The sequence below is a fragment of the Erpetoichthys calabaricus genome, chromosome 1 (genome assembly GCF_900747795.2).
Source record: "Erpetoichthys calabaricus chromosome 1, fErpCal1.3, whole genome shotgun sequence".
Classification (NCBI taxonomy): Eukaryota; Metazoa; Chordata; class Cladistia; order Polypteriformes; family Polypteridae; genus Erpetoichthys; species Erpetoichthys calabaricus.
In genome coordinates this window covers 267,412,543-267,429,610 of record NC_041394.2, presented here as the reverse complement: position 1 = coordinate 267,429,610, position 17,068 = coordinate 267,412,543, and the positions used below count along the sequence as shown (strand labels likewise).

At 40.2% G+C, this 17,068-nt stretch overlaps 1 protein-coding gene across 1 annotated transcript in view; it reads left to right on the top strand.

Moving 5' to 3' along the window:
* snd1 (staphylococcal nuclease and tudor domain containing 1) overlaps window positions 1-17,068 on the top strand; it is a 535,431-nt gene that overhangs the window by 14,497 nt on the left and 503,866 nt on the right. The window contains exons 3-4 of the mRNA XM_028814871.2: window positions 5,257-5,377; window positions 12,398-12,479. Coding sequence (XP_028670704.1) covers window positions 5,257-5,377; window positions 12,398-12,479 — 203 coding nt within the window. The remainder of the gene's footprint in view (window positions 1-5,256; window positions 5,378-12,397; window positions 12,480-17,068) is intronic.

The following is a 17,068-nucleotide window of genomic DNA, read 5'->3' as shown; positions in this document are numbered from 1 at the left end:
TGTGAGCTCTACAGATTTGACAGAAAGTAGAGAAACACCTTGGCACCCCTATACCTCCATCTGGTCAAATTTATAATGACTCTAGACTTTTCTGTTCTTCCACCTTTCATCTACTTCTATCTTTAAATTGTCAGTCCTTAAAGCTAATGGGGTCCCAATATCTTCTGGTTTTCCACCCCACCATCCTCTACCTTTTCCACCTCTTTATTTCCAGATCAGAAGTCAGTGGCATTCCTATGTGCAAGTTCCTTTAAGGCACCTGCAACCATTATTTTCAGTCTGCCGTTCTGCCCCCTCTCCCCACTAGGTTGTGGCAATCAATAACTAATACCCCTGAATCTTCTTAAACCTCACATTATCAGAAAAAAATTGCATATTGACTGTACTCGCCCCTTGTAAACTAAAATGCAATACATTTGGCCACTGATCCCAACTGGTCACTTTTGTACTTTAAATGTTCCTGCCATTTCATATATTTTAAGACTGCTCTCCAGTTTCTGCTTTCTGGAAGGATTTTCCTAATTGCCTGTTTTCTGTTCTCTCTTTATTAATGTTCATCTTTTGCTCCTATATTTCCTTTCCTGGACCTCTCTATTCTTATACTGAATTTTATCCAGCAGAAATTGTTCTGTCTGGATACTCCTCTCTGCAAAGCTAACTAAGCTTAGCATTTCACTGGGAGACTTTTGAAACTTTTTGTAAACTTCTGGAAATCGTCTTTCTTTACTTAAGTCTTGCTTGAACTTTTGGGAGCATGGATTAACATATCATCTGGCTCCAATATAGAAAAGTGTGGGGGGGGGGGAAAGCTGTGCATTTGGTGGGGAGCTGATTCGTTGGTGGCCTACTTATCTTAATCCCATGTTCCTCCCTTTTATGATTCTTTCTGGTTTAAGTTTACTGTGCTTCGTGGGCCTCTTTCACAAGTCTACATAATCATCATTTAACTTTCAATCCTTTAGAGACCCCTTTTTATAAGGCAAATTTTGGGATGTTGTGATGGAGAAAGAGCTCTGGTTTTTGGGGATGGGGATTGTCTGTTATTTTTTATGATTTTCCTGTTGTTCTCAAAAGTGAACAACAATGCACAGATTTACTACCCATTGCCCTTTTAACATCCTAGCCAGTGGATCTCTGGGTCCACAGTTCTTGAGGCCGATCCACCAATTAGCTGTAAACCACCCAATCTCAATGAGATTGCGCAGGTGGTGAACGGGCTGAGGGTAGGGAAGGCTGCAGGGATCTGTGGACTTCTCCAGGCTGGTGGTAAGGCCGTGGTCTTTGCATTGCAAGCAATCTTTATTTATACTTGGGAGACTGGCATCATCCCAGCTGACTGTAAAATGGGACTTGTTGTCCCTATCTAGAAAGGGAAGGGTGATCACCTGGGTACAGGGGGATAACACTGCTGTTGGTACCGGGTAAGGTCCTTGCTAGGGTCATCCTCAATATGATCCTTGATCACTTTCTCACCTGCCAGCAACCAGAGCAGTCTGGTTTTAGGTCTACGAAGTCTACCATTGACCACAGCCTGGCACTGAGGGCTCTCATGGAGCACAAACATGAATATCAGAGTTTCTTTGCAGCCTTTGTTGATTTTTGTAAAGCGTTCAACTCAGTTAATCAAGCTGTCCTTTAGGAAATCCTGAGATTTCATAGGATCCCCCCCAAAAGTTGCAGAATATCATCGCTGGCCTGTACACTGGTACTGTGAATGCGGTGCAGAGTGGTGGCAGAACCCCTGCATTTTTCCCTCATTTGATTCTGGGGTTTTTCAGGGTCTGTGTTCTTGCTCATACTCTGTTCAGTGCTTGCATGGACTGGGTTTTGGGCAGGGTCGTGGGGTATCTGATGGTGATGGTGCTGTGATCTTCATGGAGTCAGTGGAGGCTCTGAGTGAGGCTCTCGAGAGACTGAGCAAGCAGTGCGAGGGTCTGGGCCTGTGAGTATCCTGGATAAAAACCAAGATCCAGGCCTTTAATGACCTCTTGGGCACAGTCATCAACAGTGTCTGTCTGTTAACTTACCTCAGCAGTGAGATTCATGTCCCTGGTGACTGTTCCTGTGAAATCGGTAGACAGATTGGGAGAGCATGGGGGATCATGAGGTTGCTGGAAATGGGTGTGTGGCACTCCCAATGGCTTTGCAAAAGGATGAAGGTCCAAGTCTTCAGAGCCCTGGCACTTCCTCTCTTGCTATATGGTTGCAAAACATGTATGCTATCCAGTGACCTGAGACGAGGACTGGACTCCTTCGGTACGGTGTCTCTTCGGATAATCCTTGGGTACCAGTGGTTTGAATGAGACACATTACCTGTGTTGTGAGTGAGTGTCAGTTAGCGCACTACTGCTGTGTTTCGAGATTCCCATGGCTCACAGGATCCTTATTGTTGAGGACCTGAGCGGCTGGATCAGACAAAGGGGATGCCCATGTAACACCTGGCTGGGGTAGATAGATGGTCATTTCTGGCAGTGGGACTGGACTGGGTGTCTGTATGGTCCATTTGGAGCTTTATTTTATGATAGTTATCAGCATAGTAAGTACTGCATTTGCGGCTGTATTTTTCATCCAGTGTTTTTAACAGTTTCGCAAATCTTTATTCCTCTGCGGTATATATTGGTACTTTACACTGGTAGCGCCACAGAAGAATTTGTAATTGGGTGCTTGAAATTCTGAAGAGGTTGATGATATTTTGTTGGAAATAGAGCCATTTCATCTATCCAGTGAAACTTTATTTTTACTTTATTCCCAATGAACAGTGAAGTAAAATTTCCCTACAGAAAATTTATCCTTATGAAATTTCATATTTTTATTCATTAATTGATATTTTATTATACTCTGTTTACCAAATGTACTGTATGTATGTATAATCTTCACAGAATCAAAGATCATGAGGACACCAAATTTATAAATGTTAATACAAAAGGGCATTCAACATATAGCGCATTCAGTTATTGTAATTAAGGAGTTCAATATACCTGCTAAACTAAAATACAAATTCAAACGGGAATTTAAAATGGCTGATTATGCAGTGTACCCAGTACATGAACATTGAATATTTAATACAAAAAAATGAAAATATTAAGCCTGCTGTTTTTATTCCTCCTCGTAGAGTTTCAGTACAGAGTGGAGGCAGTATGCTTTGTGGATTTGTCATATCTGGTGTGACGTGAATTACTAATTGGTTGTAGTTACCAGGCCACTGACTTAGTATAAATATTTTTATGTTGCAAGTTAGGTAGACAAAATTGTGTTTTGAAGAATGCTAGGTCACCACAATGAAACTGAAAGCTGCTGTTTTTATTCCTTCTCATAGAGTTTCAGTACAAAGCGGAGGCAGTGTGAAATAGGTTTTCGATGTGTGGATGTGTCACTTCTGGTGTGATGCAAATTACTGATTGGTTGTACTTAACTGACCAAGTACAGATATTTTTAGGTTGCAAGTTAAGTAGACAAAAGTGTGTTTTGAATAATGCTAGGTCACTGTAGCTGTTGGCTCCTTCTGTCTGCTGCTTGTGTGCTTATACTCTAGGCAGTGGAATATTTTATGGGAGTTCATTTAGCTGGGACCCTTTTTGCCTCAGAGGCTGGAAGGCCCATTGCAGATGCTGCACGTGCTTGAATGACCTCTCTATATGCAGTATTGTTTTTATCTTTTGCTTGAACTGTCATTTAATGTAAAGTCAAAACATTTGAAAACGGAGCTAATTCCACTTGTTATAAACTTTCTTTTCTGATCTTGATCCATTTTTTCCTCGCATTCATCATTGCCATGCAACATGGGAGGAGTTGACATAGACCCAATTAGAAAGAGCATTGACAGGAGTTGACATAGACCCAATTAGAAAGAGTATTGAAGATTTTGCTGATTTTATTTAACATTTAGAAGAAGTGGAAAAAATAAAATTGCTTAACATTGCAATGTTGGTCTTTGGATATTAATTTTTCTTAAATATCGGATTGAAAATTTACTATGTTGACCTTCCATAGATTTAATAGAGTTTTTAGTTCATGAAAACTCACACTTTGAATTAATGCAACGACTTCAGCTATAAATTATTTTTTTTCACGGGGGGGGAGAAGGCAACTGGGTGACCGTGTCCCGGCCGTGCCTGGTGACGAGAGGTCCGGGCGGGCGCCCGGGAGGGTAGCGCCTCCCACACGGGCTCTCCAAGGCCACGCATGTCCGCCGCGACTCCCACCTCCCAAAGCGAGGGATGGGCGCGGAGGGTGGAACGGGGGGAGAGGGGAAGGACGCCCAGGGAGGACGCCCCCTCCGCCCCGGCCCCCTGGAATTTTAGTTTCCTCATTACCATAGTACAGGTTATTGTCTTGGGGAGCTTGGATTTAAAATATTTCTTAACCAAGTCATAATACTTACCATTAATCAGCTCTTGGAACCTTTACTGTTACTAATAAATTAATATCATATCATATGGCACAGTGGTTAGTATGTGTATTAGTTTATTATGATTGCCCGTTAGATACTTGGCTCACCATGACTCAAGGCCGCACAGTGTCTTTTCCAAGTTCTGAATATATTTACTGTTTTTTTTTGGATGTTGATAGTTTGTTCCTCTGGACTTTGTGTTTCTTTGAATTTTAGTCTTCAAAATGGAGACTAAGAATTGTACTCTTAATATTTTGAAATAGTCCCAAATGGCCATGTGTGTGGTTTGATGTGGTCATGTTGCCTCACCTTAACCTTTCTTGGTTGGATTGGTTGTTAATGTTGCCTTCATACTATTTGAGAAACAGGAAAGTTTCCCAGTCTGAAATTTCATGTGAATTCCTCGTTGAATCTGACATTTCGGAGAAAGCAAAGCTATCTGAATTCTCAAAGTTATAATGTAACACTAACATTTCACCTAATTAAATTATGGTTCCTGTTTTAGTTTAGCCAAGACTTTACATTCTTTATTTTTGAAAGGCTGTGTATCGGCATTGTACAACTAAATGTTTTGTGAGGATTAGGAATTTTCAGTAAATCTTCCACTGTTCCAAAAAAAAAAAAAAATCCTTTTGAATATCCTGCTTTTAACAGGAAAGAAAATCTTTTTTTTGCATTATAAAACCCATCTTTTTTTTTTTATTGTATTGCTATGAAGTGTTTGTGTTTTACCATTTAATACTCGTAAAACTACTTATTATTTGAAGAAGACCTGACTAACAAGTGGCAAGTTATTTTTGTGGAAAAAAATTAAACAGTGCTCATTGCTCTACAATTACCAGTAACTGCCATATGTTTTATTATAGCCTTGGGCTTGGCAAGCTCGAGAGTTTTTACGGAAGAAATTGATTGGAAAAGAAGTTTGTTTCACGGTGGAAAACAAAACTCCACAAGGAAGAGAATATGGTCTAGTGTACCTTGGCAAAGGTAAGAGGATGGCTATTCAATATCAAGATTACACCTATCATAGAAATAGAATTTTAAAAAAATATCTAATTTACTTTTTTTTCTCTCAATAGCAAGTTGTGTGTTACTTTATATATGTTATGTGCAACAGTCATACCTGTGTTATCATTCTAAACACATGGATATTTAAGTGTGAATTCCTTCTTTTAATAATGGGAAAGAAGCATTTATTAAGTTCTAATCATATGTTCTATGCATTTACTAATGTGCCTCACACTTTACTACTTCAGTAGTCTAGGAGCAATCATGTTTGACATTTTACCAACACTCAAGTTCTGAATATTTTTACTGTTTTTCTGAATATTAAACCTCTTTTGATATTTTGTTCCTTTGTGTTCCTATGAATTTTGTCTTTCCAAAGGCACTTGTACACACATAATTACACATAAACCTGATGTGCTTTTATGAAGGATACCTTAGGGGGGTGGGGGGGGGGGTTACCTGAAGCAAAAGAGTTGGCTGGTTTTCAAACTCTCTATCCTTGATCTACTGCTATTGAAGACTGCTTCAATTCATAGCCCCAGTCAAAATTATACAATATACTGGTGGAATCCTGTTATAACGAAACTCACCGGACCCTATAAATATTTTGTTATAATGGAAACTAGGGGGGCAAACCCCCCTGGCGCCTTCAGCGCCCAACCCCCAGTTACGGCCAGTCTGCCACTTGCGTCATGAAGAGACACCTTCAGCGCCCAACCCCCAGTTACGGACAGTCTGCCACTTGCGTCATGAAGAGACGCAGTCGCTCCTCTGAAACCCCCTCTTAAATGGTGATACAATGGGAAACAGATGAGCTGGCTTGCTGCTGCTGCTTTGCCGCATGATCTGCATCTCGTGCGGCACTTCAAACATTTAAAAGCCTGTACAGCAGCTGTCCTACTTTGTCTTTTATTTCTGGCCCCAAACGTGGCTGAATCTCTTGGCACTCTTGGTTAAGTTTCGTCTTGTGGGACGTGAGTTCTTGATATTTTTTAGTTTATGATTTAAAAACAATAAGAATCTGAAAATCTAACATCACATTAAAGTTAGATAAATACTGAAAAGAATGATACCAAATACCTACAGTAAATATGTAGGTTTTAAAATAAGCCCGATTTAAAGCGTGACATAAAAGTCCCATAAAATCATTGCAGTTTTTGGCTTAGGATATTCTCTCTCTCTCTCTCTCTCTCTCTCTCTCTCTCTCTCTCTCTCTCTCTCTCTCTCTCTCTCTCTCTCTCTCTCGTGCATCCCTCACATTTGTCTAAATATTTTATTATATCTTTTCATGGGACAACACGGAAGATATGTCATTTTGATACAATGTAAAGTAGTCGGTGTACAGCTTGTATAACAGTGTAAATTTGCTGTCCCCACAAAATAACTCGACACACAGCCATTAATGTCTAAACCGCTGGCAACAAAAGTGAGTACACCCCTAAGTGAAAAATGTCCAAATTGTGCCCAAAGTGTCAATATTTTGTGTGGCCACCATTATTTTCCAGCACTGCCTTAACTCTCTTGAGCATGGAGTTCACTAGAACTTCACAGGTTGCCACTGGAATCCTCTTCCACTCCTCCATGACAACATCACGGAGCTGGTGGATGTTAGAGACCTTGCACTCCTCCACCTTCCATTTGAGGATGCCCCACAGATGTTCAAAAGGGTTTAGATGTGGAGACATGCTTGGCCAGTCCAGCACCTTTACCCTCAGTTTCTTTAGCAAGGCAGTGGTCGTCTTGGAGGTGTGTGTGGGGTCGTTATCATGTTGGAATACTGCCCTGCAGCCCAGTTTCTGAAGGGAGGGGATCATGCTCTGCTTCAGTATGTCACAGTACATGTTTGCATTCATGGTAGGGGTGGGCGGTATGACCAAAATTCTATATCAAGGTATTTTTCTAAATTATCCCGGTTTCATGGTATTCGACTGTATTTTTTTCCCCCATGCATGAGTGGATGTTAACCACATTTTCCACTGCAATTACTGGCTAAGAATAACCTATTCCACTGTCAAGAGTATTGTACACTGTACAAAAAAAAACATTTTAATGTGCACACAATTATTAATACAGTTTTGCATTGCCCCATAAAGTGATAGTTTTCAAGGGGGTGGCACTAATGGAGAAGGTATCACATTGCATGACAGATGCAGTCAAAATATAGAACCTTTTTATTGAACAAATTTTGTAAAAACAAACTATACTTTTGACAACATATTTTCAACCATACAAAGAGACATTTAGACTTAGTAAAATATCCAGAAGTGCTTGTCAAAAATTGTATTGCACCGAATATGTCTTAGAAAAGGAATAAATAGTAAATATTTTTTGTAAACCAACTACACTTTCTGTTAATGATAACAATTTCTGTCCACTGACTTGTTAAAGTGACTTTTTAACTCTTTTAGGGCGGATGTCGACTTTTGTCGACAGGAGGGGTTGAAGGCGAATGTCGACAAAAGTCGACATCCAGGGATAGGGGGTGACAATCAGCTGTTAATGGCGACAAATCTCACTGTCACGTCACAGGCATTCCCTCTGTGCTTGGAGGAATGCTAGACTCGTTGACTCGGCAAATAAACATTGTGTGTGCGTGAGTTGCGAAATGTAAACAAAGGCAAGATGGCACCGACATGTGAAGAGGCAGCGAAGCAAGTGCAGAAAAGAAAACACTCGGCAGGCGATGTTTTGCGCATTATCGCGGAGTCGGACTCTTGATTTTTCAGAATCGGACTTTATTGGCAGTGATCAGGAGATCGAGCAAGAGAGTTAGAAGCAGGCATCAGCTGATCAGACACCAGCCGATGCCGCGCCAGCGGATCTGCTGCCAGTTGAGTGCCTTCGCGCAGCTGATGCATCTACGGCAAAGTTCGCATGGGATAAATACACAGACATTGATCCGTTGAGAGCCAATCTGGCTACCGGAGTTTACAAGACGGCATGGCTTGCTGTTGGACACGACAGATCACCAGCTGCTGTACTTCAGGCTGCTCTCTCCTGATGCTGCTTTTCAGCTACTGTCAGACGAGACAAACAGGTAGGCAGAGATTTTTTTTGAATCGCGGGCTGCGTTTGCATCGCATTCTCGTTTTTCAAAGTGGAAACCCACAACGAAAGACGAGATGAAGCGCGCTGTGGCATTACAAATAGAGATGGGACAGAACTGGTGATATAACTTCAGGGAGCATTAGTCCAAACGTGTTTTGTCCCCTGGTGGCTTAGGTATGTGCTGCTGCAAAGTTTTATTCACTTCTGTAATAAACACAAGCAAATCCCATGGGGTGAGCCAGGCTATAATGCCATACATAAAGTTCATAAAGTTTCAGAAGATGAAAAGAGGTGACAATACGGTTTTCATGCAGGCAGAAAACTTGGTGGCAGTGGCATGGCCCGATGGCAAATGGGTGACTTGTCTCTCTACAGTACACACTAACAATATATGTTAGAAAGTGCAGCAACAGACAATTGAAAAATAGGCACCAAAGCAACACATATTGTAAGGAGTGCAATGTGGCAATGACTGAAATTGCCTGCTTTGAGCGAGATCAGACTTTGCTGTGTAAAATGTATGTGATATGTATGTGAAATCATAGAGTATGCAGGCTCATACAACATGCAAGACAGTAACATTTGTCAAAAGTAAATTTTTTGTTGATTTGATGTGTTAAACAATTGCTTTGTGTTCTTTTTTAAAAATGTTAGTTTTTGGAAAAATATTCAGCCCTGGGAGAAAAGAAACAAAAAAAAAATTAGCCCTAAAAGAGTTAAACAACTTTATCATCATTAAACTGCATAATAGTTAAACTAATAAATAATAACAATAAAATAAATAATAGTATTATTACTGATAGTTGCACTATTACTTCAAGACTTCAAGCCCAGGTGCATTACACAGTATTAACCAAATTAAAATAAAATACAACAAGTGCAACTTGGTGATGACATCTTTACCAACTGAACCATCATTTAGGCAAACTGCATTAATATAGACCTTGCTTCAAGCTAAGCTATACTGGGCAGAAAAAAACAAACTATATGTTGAGAACAAAGTCAACATTTCCAGTTTATTCTCGCCGTTTATGTTAGATTAAAGTCGACATTTCCACTTTATTCTCATAGTTTACTTCATAATTAAAGTAGAATGTCGTAAACTAAACTTCTTCCTAAAATCAATGTTTAATCAATTACTTAATTTACCCCGTCATAAATTAATGCAGCACATTAAATGCTTTGTGTTACGTTCCCCTACCCAGTGGTTAATCACTACGCTTCTTAAACTGACTTCCTCCGTACTAAGAGAAGACAGCGATCACCATACAGAATCCATTCACTTCATGATATTCCTGCTTTCTGAAAATTTAGAATGCTAAGATAAATACTTGATATCATTTTCATGATGAAATGCATTAAAGCAGGTATTACACATGCACGGTAGTGTGGCGGTAGTGCTGCTCCCTCGCAGTAAGGGGTCCCCAGGTGTATGTTCAGTGTAGAGAACTTTATGGCAGGTGTGACGAAGCTCCAATAAACTGGATGTATGAATAGCTATCGCACAGGTTTAACTTAAATATTGTGTAAATGTTGGGTTTGTGATCTGCTGGTCGGAGACACGAACACAGAATTCAATGCATGTTCTTCTGAGCGGGATCTCTTTATTGCATGCATGCTGTCTCTATCTGACGTAGGCTACCAAAACCCCAGTTCCTATCCTTCCTTTTTCTTTCACCACATAACCAATCACCACACGATAAACGTCTTTGTGAAATTAAAAGTAGTTATAAATTTAGCCCACGGAGTGTTCAGAACTTTAAAAATATCTTCGTTATACATGTTTAATTATGCCATCCATTCAGAGTTGCGCCCATCTCTGAACGAGTCGCCAGCATATCGAAGGATGAATACAAGCAAAACATACACTAGCAGGGTCAATATAGCACAACAAAACCCCACATCCTACATGACTTTGAAAGGAAACTGAAGCGCCGAGTAAACCCACCAGAAAAACATGCAAATGCAAGGCAGGCAAGCCACCGTGCCCCCATATGATTAATGCATGCTTTAATGCATTTCACCATGAAAATTATATTAAGTATTTATTTTAGCATTCTAAATGTTCAGAGAGAAGGAAGATCATGAAGTGAATGTATTCTTGACTACAGATCGCTGCCGGCGCCTCCTGTTAGTGTAAGAAGAAGTCAGTTTAAGAATCACTTAACACAAAGCATTTAATGTGCTATATAACTTATGACGGGGTTTGAGAAAATCTAGTAAATTAAATATTCATTTTACGATGGTTTAGTTTACGATGTTCTACTTTAATGACAAATTACGAGAATAAAGTCAACATGTCGACTTTAATCTTGACATAAATGGCGAGAATAAAGTCAACATGTCGTCACACTATTACACAGTACCCAGGTACATTAATTACACTGTATTGAAAACAAATAAAACAAGTACAACTTGGCTTGCAGTATTATCCAGTAGTATAGAAACAGTATTTATACATCTGACCTTTTAAAACTAAAGTATCTCCAGGCTCTCTGTCCATTTTCACCGAGCAGCATTCCTATGATACCGCCCACTATTTGGTGGTGTAGCAGTGATAAAGAGCCCTAGTGCAACAAATCTGTGTTTAGCGGTGTAGCAGTGAAAAAGGTCCCCACTTGAACAGTTTCCCGCTGCGCCCCGTTCCGAACGTCGTTTAGGCAATTTAAACCGGTGTTGCGGTATAAGAAAAATCCATATCATAAAAAAAATAAAAAACGGTTTTCGGTATGAACCGGTATACCGCCCAGCACTAATTCATGGTTCCGTCAATGAACTGTAGCTCCCCAGTGCCAGCAGCACTCATGCAGCCCCAAACCATGACACTTCCACCACCATGCTTGACTGTAGGCAAGACACACTTGTGTTTGTATTCCTCACCTGGTTGCCGCCACACACGCTTGACACCATCTGAACCAAATAAGTTTATCTTGGTCTCATCAGACCACAGGACATGGTTTCATTAATCCAAGTCCTTAGTCTGCTAGTCTTCAGCAGACTGTTTGCGAGCTTTCTTGTGCATCATCTTTAGAAGAAGCTTCCTTCTGGCATGACAGCTATGCAGACCAATTTGATGCAGTGTGCGGCGTATGGTCTGAGCACTGACAGGCTGACCCCCCCACCCCATTTAACCTCTGCAGCAATGCTGGCAGCACTCATATGTTTATTTTCAAAAGACAACCTCTGGATAGCACGTGCACTCAACTTCTTTGGTCGACCATGGCGAGGCCTGTTCTGAGTGGAACCTGTCCTGTTAAACCACTGTATGGTCTTGGCCATTGTGCTGCAGCTCAGTTTCAGGGTGTTGGCAATCTTCTTATAGCTTAGGCCATCTTTATGTAGAGTAACAATTCTTTTTTTCAGATCCTCAGAGATTTCTTTGCCATGAGGTGCCATGTTGAACTTCCAGTGACCAGTGTGAGAGCGATAACACCAAATTTAACACACCTGCTCCCCATTCACACCTGAGACCTTGTCACACTAACGAGTCACATGACACTGGGGAGGGAAAACTGCTAATTGGGCACATTGGACATTTTTCACTTAGGGGTGTACTCACTTATTGCCAGTGGTTTAGACATTAATGGCTGTGTGTTGGTTGTTTTGAGGGGACAGCAAATTTACACTGTTATACAAGCTGTACAGTGACAAAATTGTATCAAAATGTCAAATCTTCAGTGTTGTCCCATGAAAAGATATAATAAAATATTTACAAAAATGTGAGGGGTGTACTCACATTTGTGTGTAGTCATTTGTAGTTTACGGAACTATTTTGGTGGGGGGGGAGGGGGCGGGAGTATGTTGTTGATTAGTATTATATATATTGGTATATTACTAGATGTAACAGATGTGAAGATTGTTGTACAAAAGTTTGCTAAGTTTGTTTTTTTTAAAATAAAAGCAATTTATCCCAAGTTAAAAGCATTTTTATTCTAAAATATTCACCTACAGACACAACTGGAGAAAACATCGCAGAGTCTCTTGTATCAGAAGGCCTGGCTGTAGTTCGCAGGGAAGGAAATCGAGGAAACAAGTAAGATGAGATTTTTAATTTAATAGCATAACTCAAGTTGTATTACTCCCCTTTATCAGCTGTGAAGTAAAAGATGCTGGTCTTTATGGTTCGCCAAATAAGTAGATTCCCATTGACAGACTTGGCTTTACCAACAACAACAAAAAATTTTTCGTCATAGAGCAAAATAATTACTTCAAATAAATAACATTGATATCAGTATAGTTTTTAGAAAACAGTGTGTGCTTTGGTAAACCTATGCTGCTATGAATATTATCCAGTTTCAAATAGGAAATATATATTTTTCAGATTCCTCAAGTGATATTTTCTTATGCCAGTGATGGATTTCCCTCTCAGTTCAGGTTTAGTGGTGGTTGTGCACAAAAGCTAAACCATGATTTTATGTTTCTATTTTTAAATTTTTAATTGTGCAATTGTTATTGTTTTTGGTATGTTGTCTTGCAGTAAAATGGTTCAAGTCATATGTGTTGGTTTTCTCAAATATTGGGGGTGGTTGGGCAGTATTTCTCTTACGCAAACTAAAAATAATAATAATATAAGCCAGCGGTAGTGCTAGGTGATATTGATAAAGTTCAATATCATGATATTTACCAAATACAGTAGAACCTCGAGATAAGAGTTTAATTCGTTCCAGCACTGAGCTCATATAGCGAATTTCTCGTATCTAGAACAAACTTCCCCATTGAAAATAATGGAAATCCAGTTAATCCGTTCCGCGCCCCAAAAATATTAACATAAAAATTAATTTTCCTAACAAATAACACTGATAAATAATATATACTGTAGTCTACCTTTAATAAATAACACTGGTAAATAATATGACTGTAGTTAATTTTTATGAAGAGTCCTGGCTGGCTTGAGGGAGACGATGGGGAGGTGGGGTGGAGGAAACGGGTTACTGTGGGGAGAGGCATCGTGGAATAATTATTTTCACGTTAAATGCAAAAAACAATGAAATCACAAGCGCACAAACGCGTAGATCCTCACGCTAGGGGAGAACAAGGAACACTGAGTGAGCTGGCGGGCGGGCAGCGTGAGCTTGTGTGAATCCAGCGCCGGAGAGAGACAGAGGCACGCAGGTAGCCCGAGAGAGAGAGAGACGCACACGCACACAAGGGCAGCGCCAGAGAGAGAGAGGCACACACAGAGATAGATAGATAGATAAACAGACAATAACTTTGTATGATGTTAAATGTTAACGTTTACCATCCCCCACCCCCCTACCCCCAGTGGAATTGAAGAGTCTCATAGTTTGGGGGAGGAACGATCTCCTGAATCTGTCAGTGGAGCAGGACAGTGACAGCAGTCTGTCGCTGAAGCTGCTGTTCTGTCTGGAGATGATACTATTTAGTGGATGCAGTAGATTCTCCATAATTGAGAGGAGCCTGCTGAGCGCCTGTTGCTCTGCCTCAGATGTTAAACTGTCCAGCTCCATGCCAACAATAGAGCCTGCCTTCCTCACCAGTTTGTACAGGCGTGAGGCGTCCTTCTTCTTAATGCTGCCACCCCAGCACACCACCGCGTAGAAGAGGGCGCTCGCCACAGTTGTCTGATAGAACATCTGCAGCATCTTATTGATCTTATTCGAGGCGGATCGGGAAACGTGTCACGCATACCCACAGCCTGGCTCGTGGCTTGTTAATTTTTCGCTCATACTTTCCTCGTATCTTGAATTCTCGTATACAGAGGTGATCGTATCTCGAGGTTCCACTGTATGTCATATTTATCAATATTTAAATATATGTTAATAAAGAAATAATACTGTGCATTCAAAGCACCGGTACTCTTTGTCTAAGAGGTGCATTTTTAACATCCATGGAATTTCAAAATTGAACCAGACAAAAAAAAATTATAGAAAGAGAATTTGCTTTTATTTACGTTGTGTTATAAACTATTCTTTAAAACAATCTTAATATTTCCAAACCTTGTAATATAATGTCATCTGGTAAGTGCTTTTAATTAACTTTAAATGGACACTATTCAAAATATTTCAAATATGCAAAACCACACAAAAAAGCACCACAAAATTGCTTTAAGTTTAGTTCACTCTGACTTTTGTAGGATTTCAATTATATAAACAGCATGAACAAAACAGTATACAAAAAATAGATTAGATTAAATACAGCTTAATACTAGGATCCCTGAAGCCTGCAAATTTTTTTTGTTGTCCCACACCACCTTAATTTTCCTCGCAGCTCCTTATCACTTTAAGAGCCTGTTTGTTAAAATTGTCATTGTTACTATAACATACAGTGCATCTGGAAAGTATTCACAGCGCATCACTTTTTCCACATTTTATTATGTTACAGCCTTATTTCAAAATGGATTAAATTCATTTTTTCCCTCGGAATTCTACATACAACATCCCATAATGACAACGTGAAAAAAGTTTACTTGAGGTTTTTGCAAATTTATTAAAAATAAAAAAACTGAGAAATCACATGTACATAAGTATTAACAGCCATTGCTCAATACTTTGTTGATGCACCTTTGGCAGCAATTATAGCCTGAAGTCTTTTTGAATATGATGCCACAAGCTTGGCACACCTATCCTTGGCCAGTTTCGCCCATTCCTCTTTGCAGCACCTCTCAAGCTCCATCAGGTTGGATGGGAAGCATCGGTGTACAGCCATTTTAAGATCTCTCCAGAGATGTTCAATCGGATTCAAGTCTGGGCTCTGGCTGGGCCACTCAAGGACATTCACAGAGTTGTCCTGAAGCCACTCCTTTGATATCTTGGCCGTGTGCTTGGGGTCGTTGCCCTGCTGAAAGATAAACCGTCGCCCCAGTCTGAGGTCAAGAGCGCTCTGGAGCAGGTTTTCATCCAGGATGTCTCTGTACATTGCTGCAGTCATCTTTCCCTTTATCCTGACTAGTCTCCCAGTTCCTGCCACTGAAAAACATCCCCACAGCATGATGCTGCCACCACCATGCTTCACTGTAGGGATGGTGCCAGGTTTCCCCCAAATGTGACGCCTGGCATTCACTCCAAAGAGTTCAAAATTTGTCTCATCAGACCAGAGAATTTTCTTTCTCATGGACTGAGAGTCCTTCAGGTGCCTTTTGGCAAACTCCAGGTGGGCTGCCATGTGCCTTTTACTAAGGAGTGGCTTCCGTCTGGCCACTTTACCATACAGGCCTGATTGGTGGATTGCTGCAGAGATGGTTGTCCTTCTGGAAGGTTCTCTTCTCTCCACAGAGGACCTCTGGAGCTGTGACAGAGTGACCATCGGGTTCTTGGTCACCTCCCTGACTAAGGCCCTACTCCCCCGATCGCTCAGTTTAGATGGCCAGCCAGCTCTAGGAGGAGTCCTGGTGGTTTCGAACTTCTTCCACTTATGGATGATGGAGGCCACTGTGCTCATTGGGACCTTCAAAGCAGCAGAAATTTTTCTGTAACCTTCCCCAGATTTGTGCCTCGAGACAATCCTGTCTCGGAGGTCTACAGACAATTCCTTTGACTTCATGCTTGGTTTGTGCTCTGACATGAACTGTCAACTGTGGGACCTTATATAGACAGGTGTGTGCCTTTCCAAATCATGTCCAATCAACTGAATTTACCACAGGTGGACTCCAATTAAGCTGCAGAAACATCTCAAGGATGATCAGGGGAAACAGGATGCACCTGAGCTCAATTTTGAGCTTCACGGCAAAGGCTGTGAATACTTATGTACATGTGCTTTCTCGTTTTTTTTTATTTTTAATAAATTTGCAAAAATCTCAAGTAAACTTTTTTCACGTTGTCATTATGGGGTGTTGTGTGTAGAATTCTGAGGAAAAAAATGAATTTAATCCATTTTGGAATAAGGCTGTAACATAACAAAAGGTGGAAAAAGTGATGCGCTGTGAATACTTTCCGGATGCACTGTATGAGAAAAAATTCTGCTTTAGCTACGTGTACAACTTTTGTTGCCTTGCATCTGTTATATCATCCTACATTTACACAGATCATTGTAGATGCGGAACACACATGCAGACTTGGAGATCATGTGCTTTTATTCTGAAAACTGTCTCAGGTTGTGGGACAGAAAGATGAGGTTATTTACACTTTTGGGCTTGAGTGATTCTTTATGCCGAGTAATGGTGTTTCCACCTTTGCTAAATGCCCTTTCAGATGAGACACTAGTTGCAGCAGTATATACATATTTCTTTGTAAGGTGACATGCTTATATATATATATATATATATATATATATATATATATATATATATATATATGTATATATATATATATATATATATATATGTATATGTATATATATATATCAGTAACGGCGGACTTCACGATTATTGTGCAGTGAATATACTTAGTTCTCATACTCTTGAGCAAACAAATGCTAAACGTACAAAGAACTTAAGTGTTCACTCTGCCTTAAGAATGATTTAAGATATGAAGATGTAGAGGAAGTGACTGCAAAAGTGGTAGGGGTGAAAACGGCGCCTATTCACATGCGCTGCACGGCCGCCCTGCTGCCTACTGCCGAGAGTTGATTCTACAATAAAATAAAATTATAAACAATAATAAAAATCGTCACCCCAAAAGCAAACAGTACAGGTCACGTAGTATATGTGTACCAAATTTCAGGTCA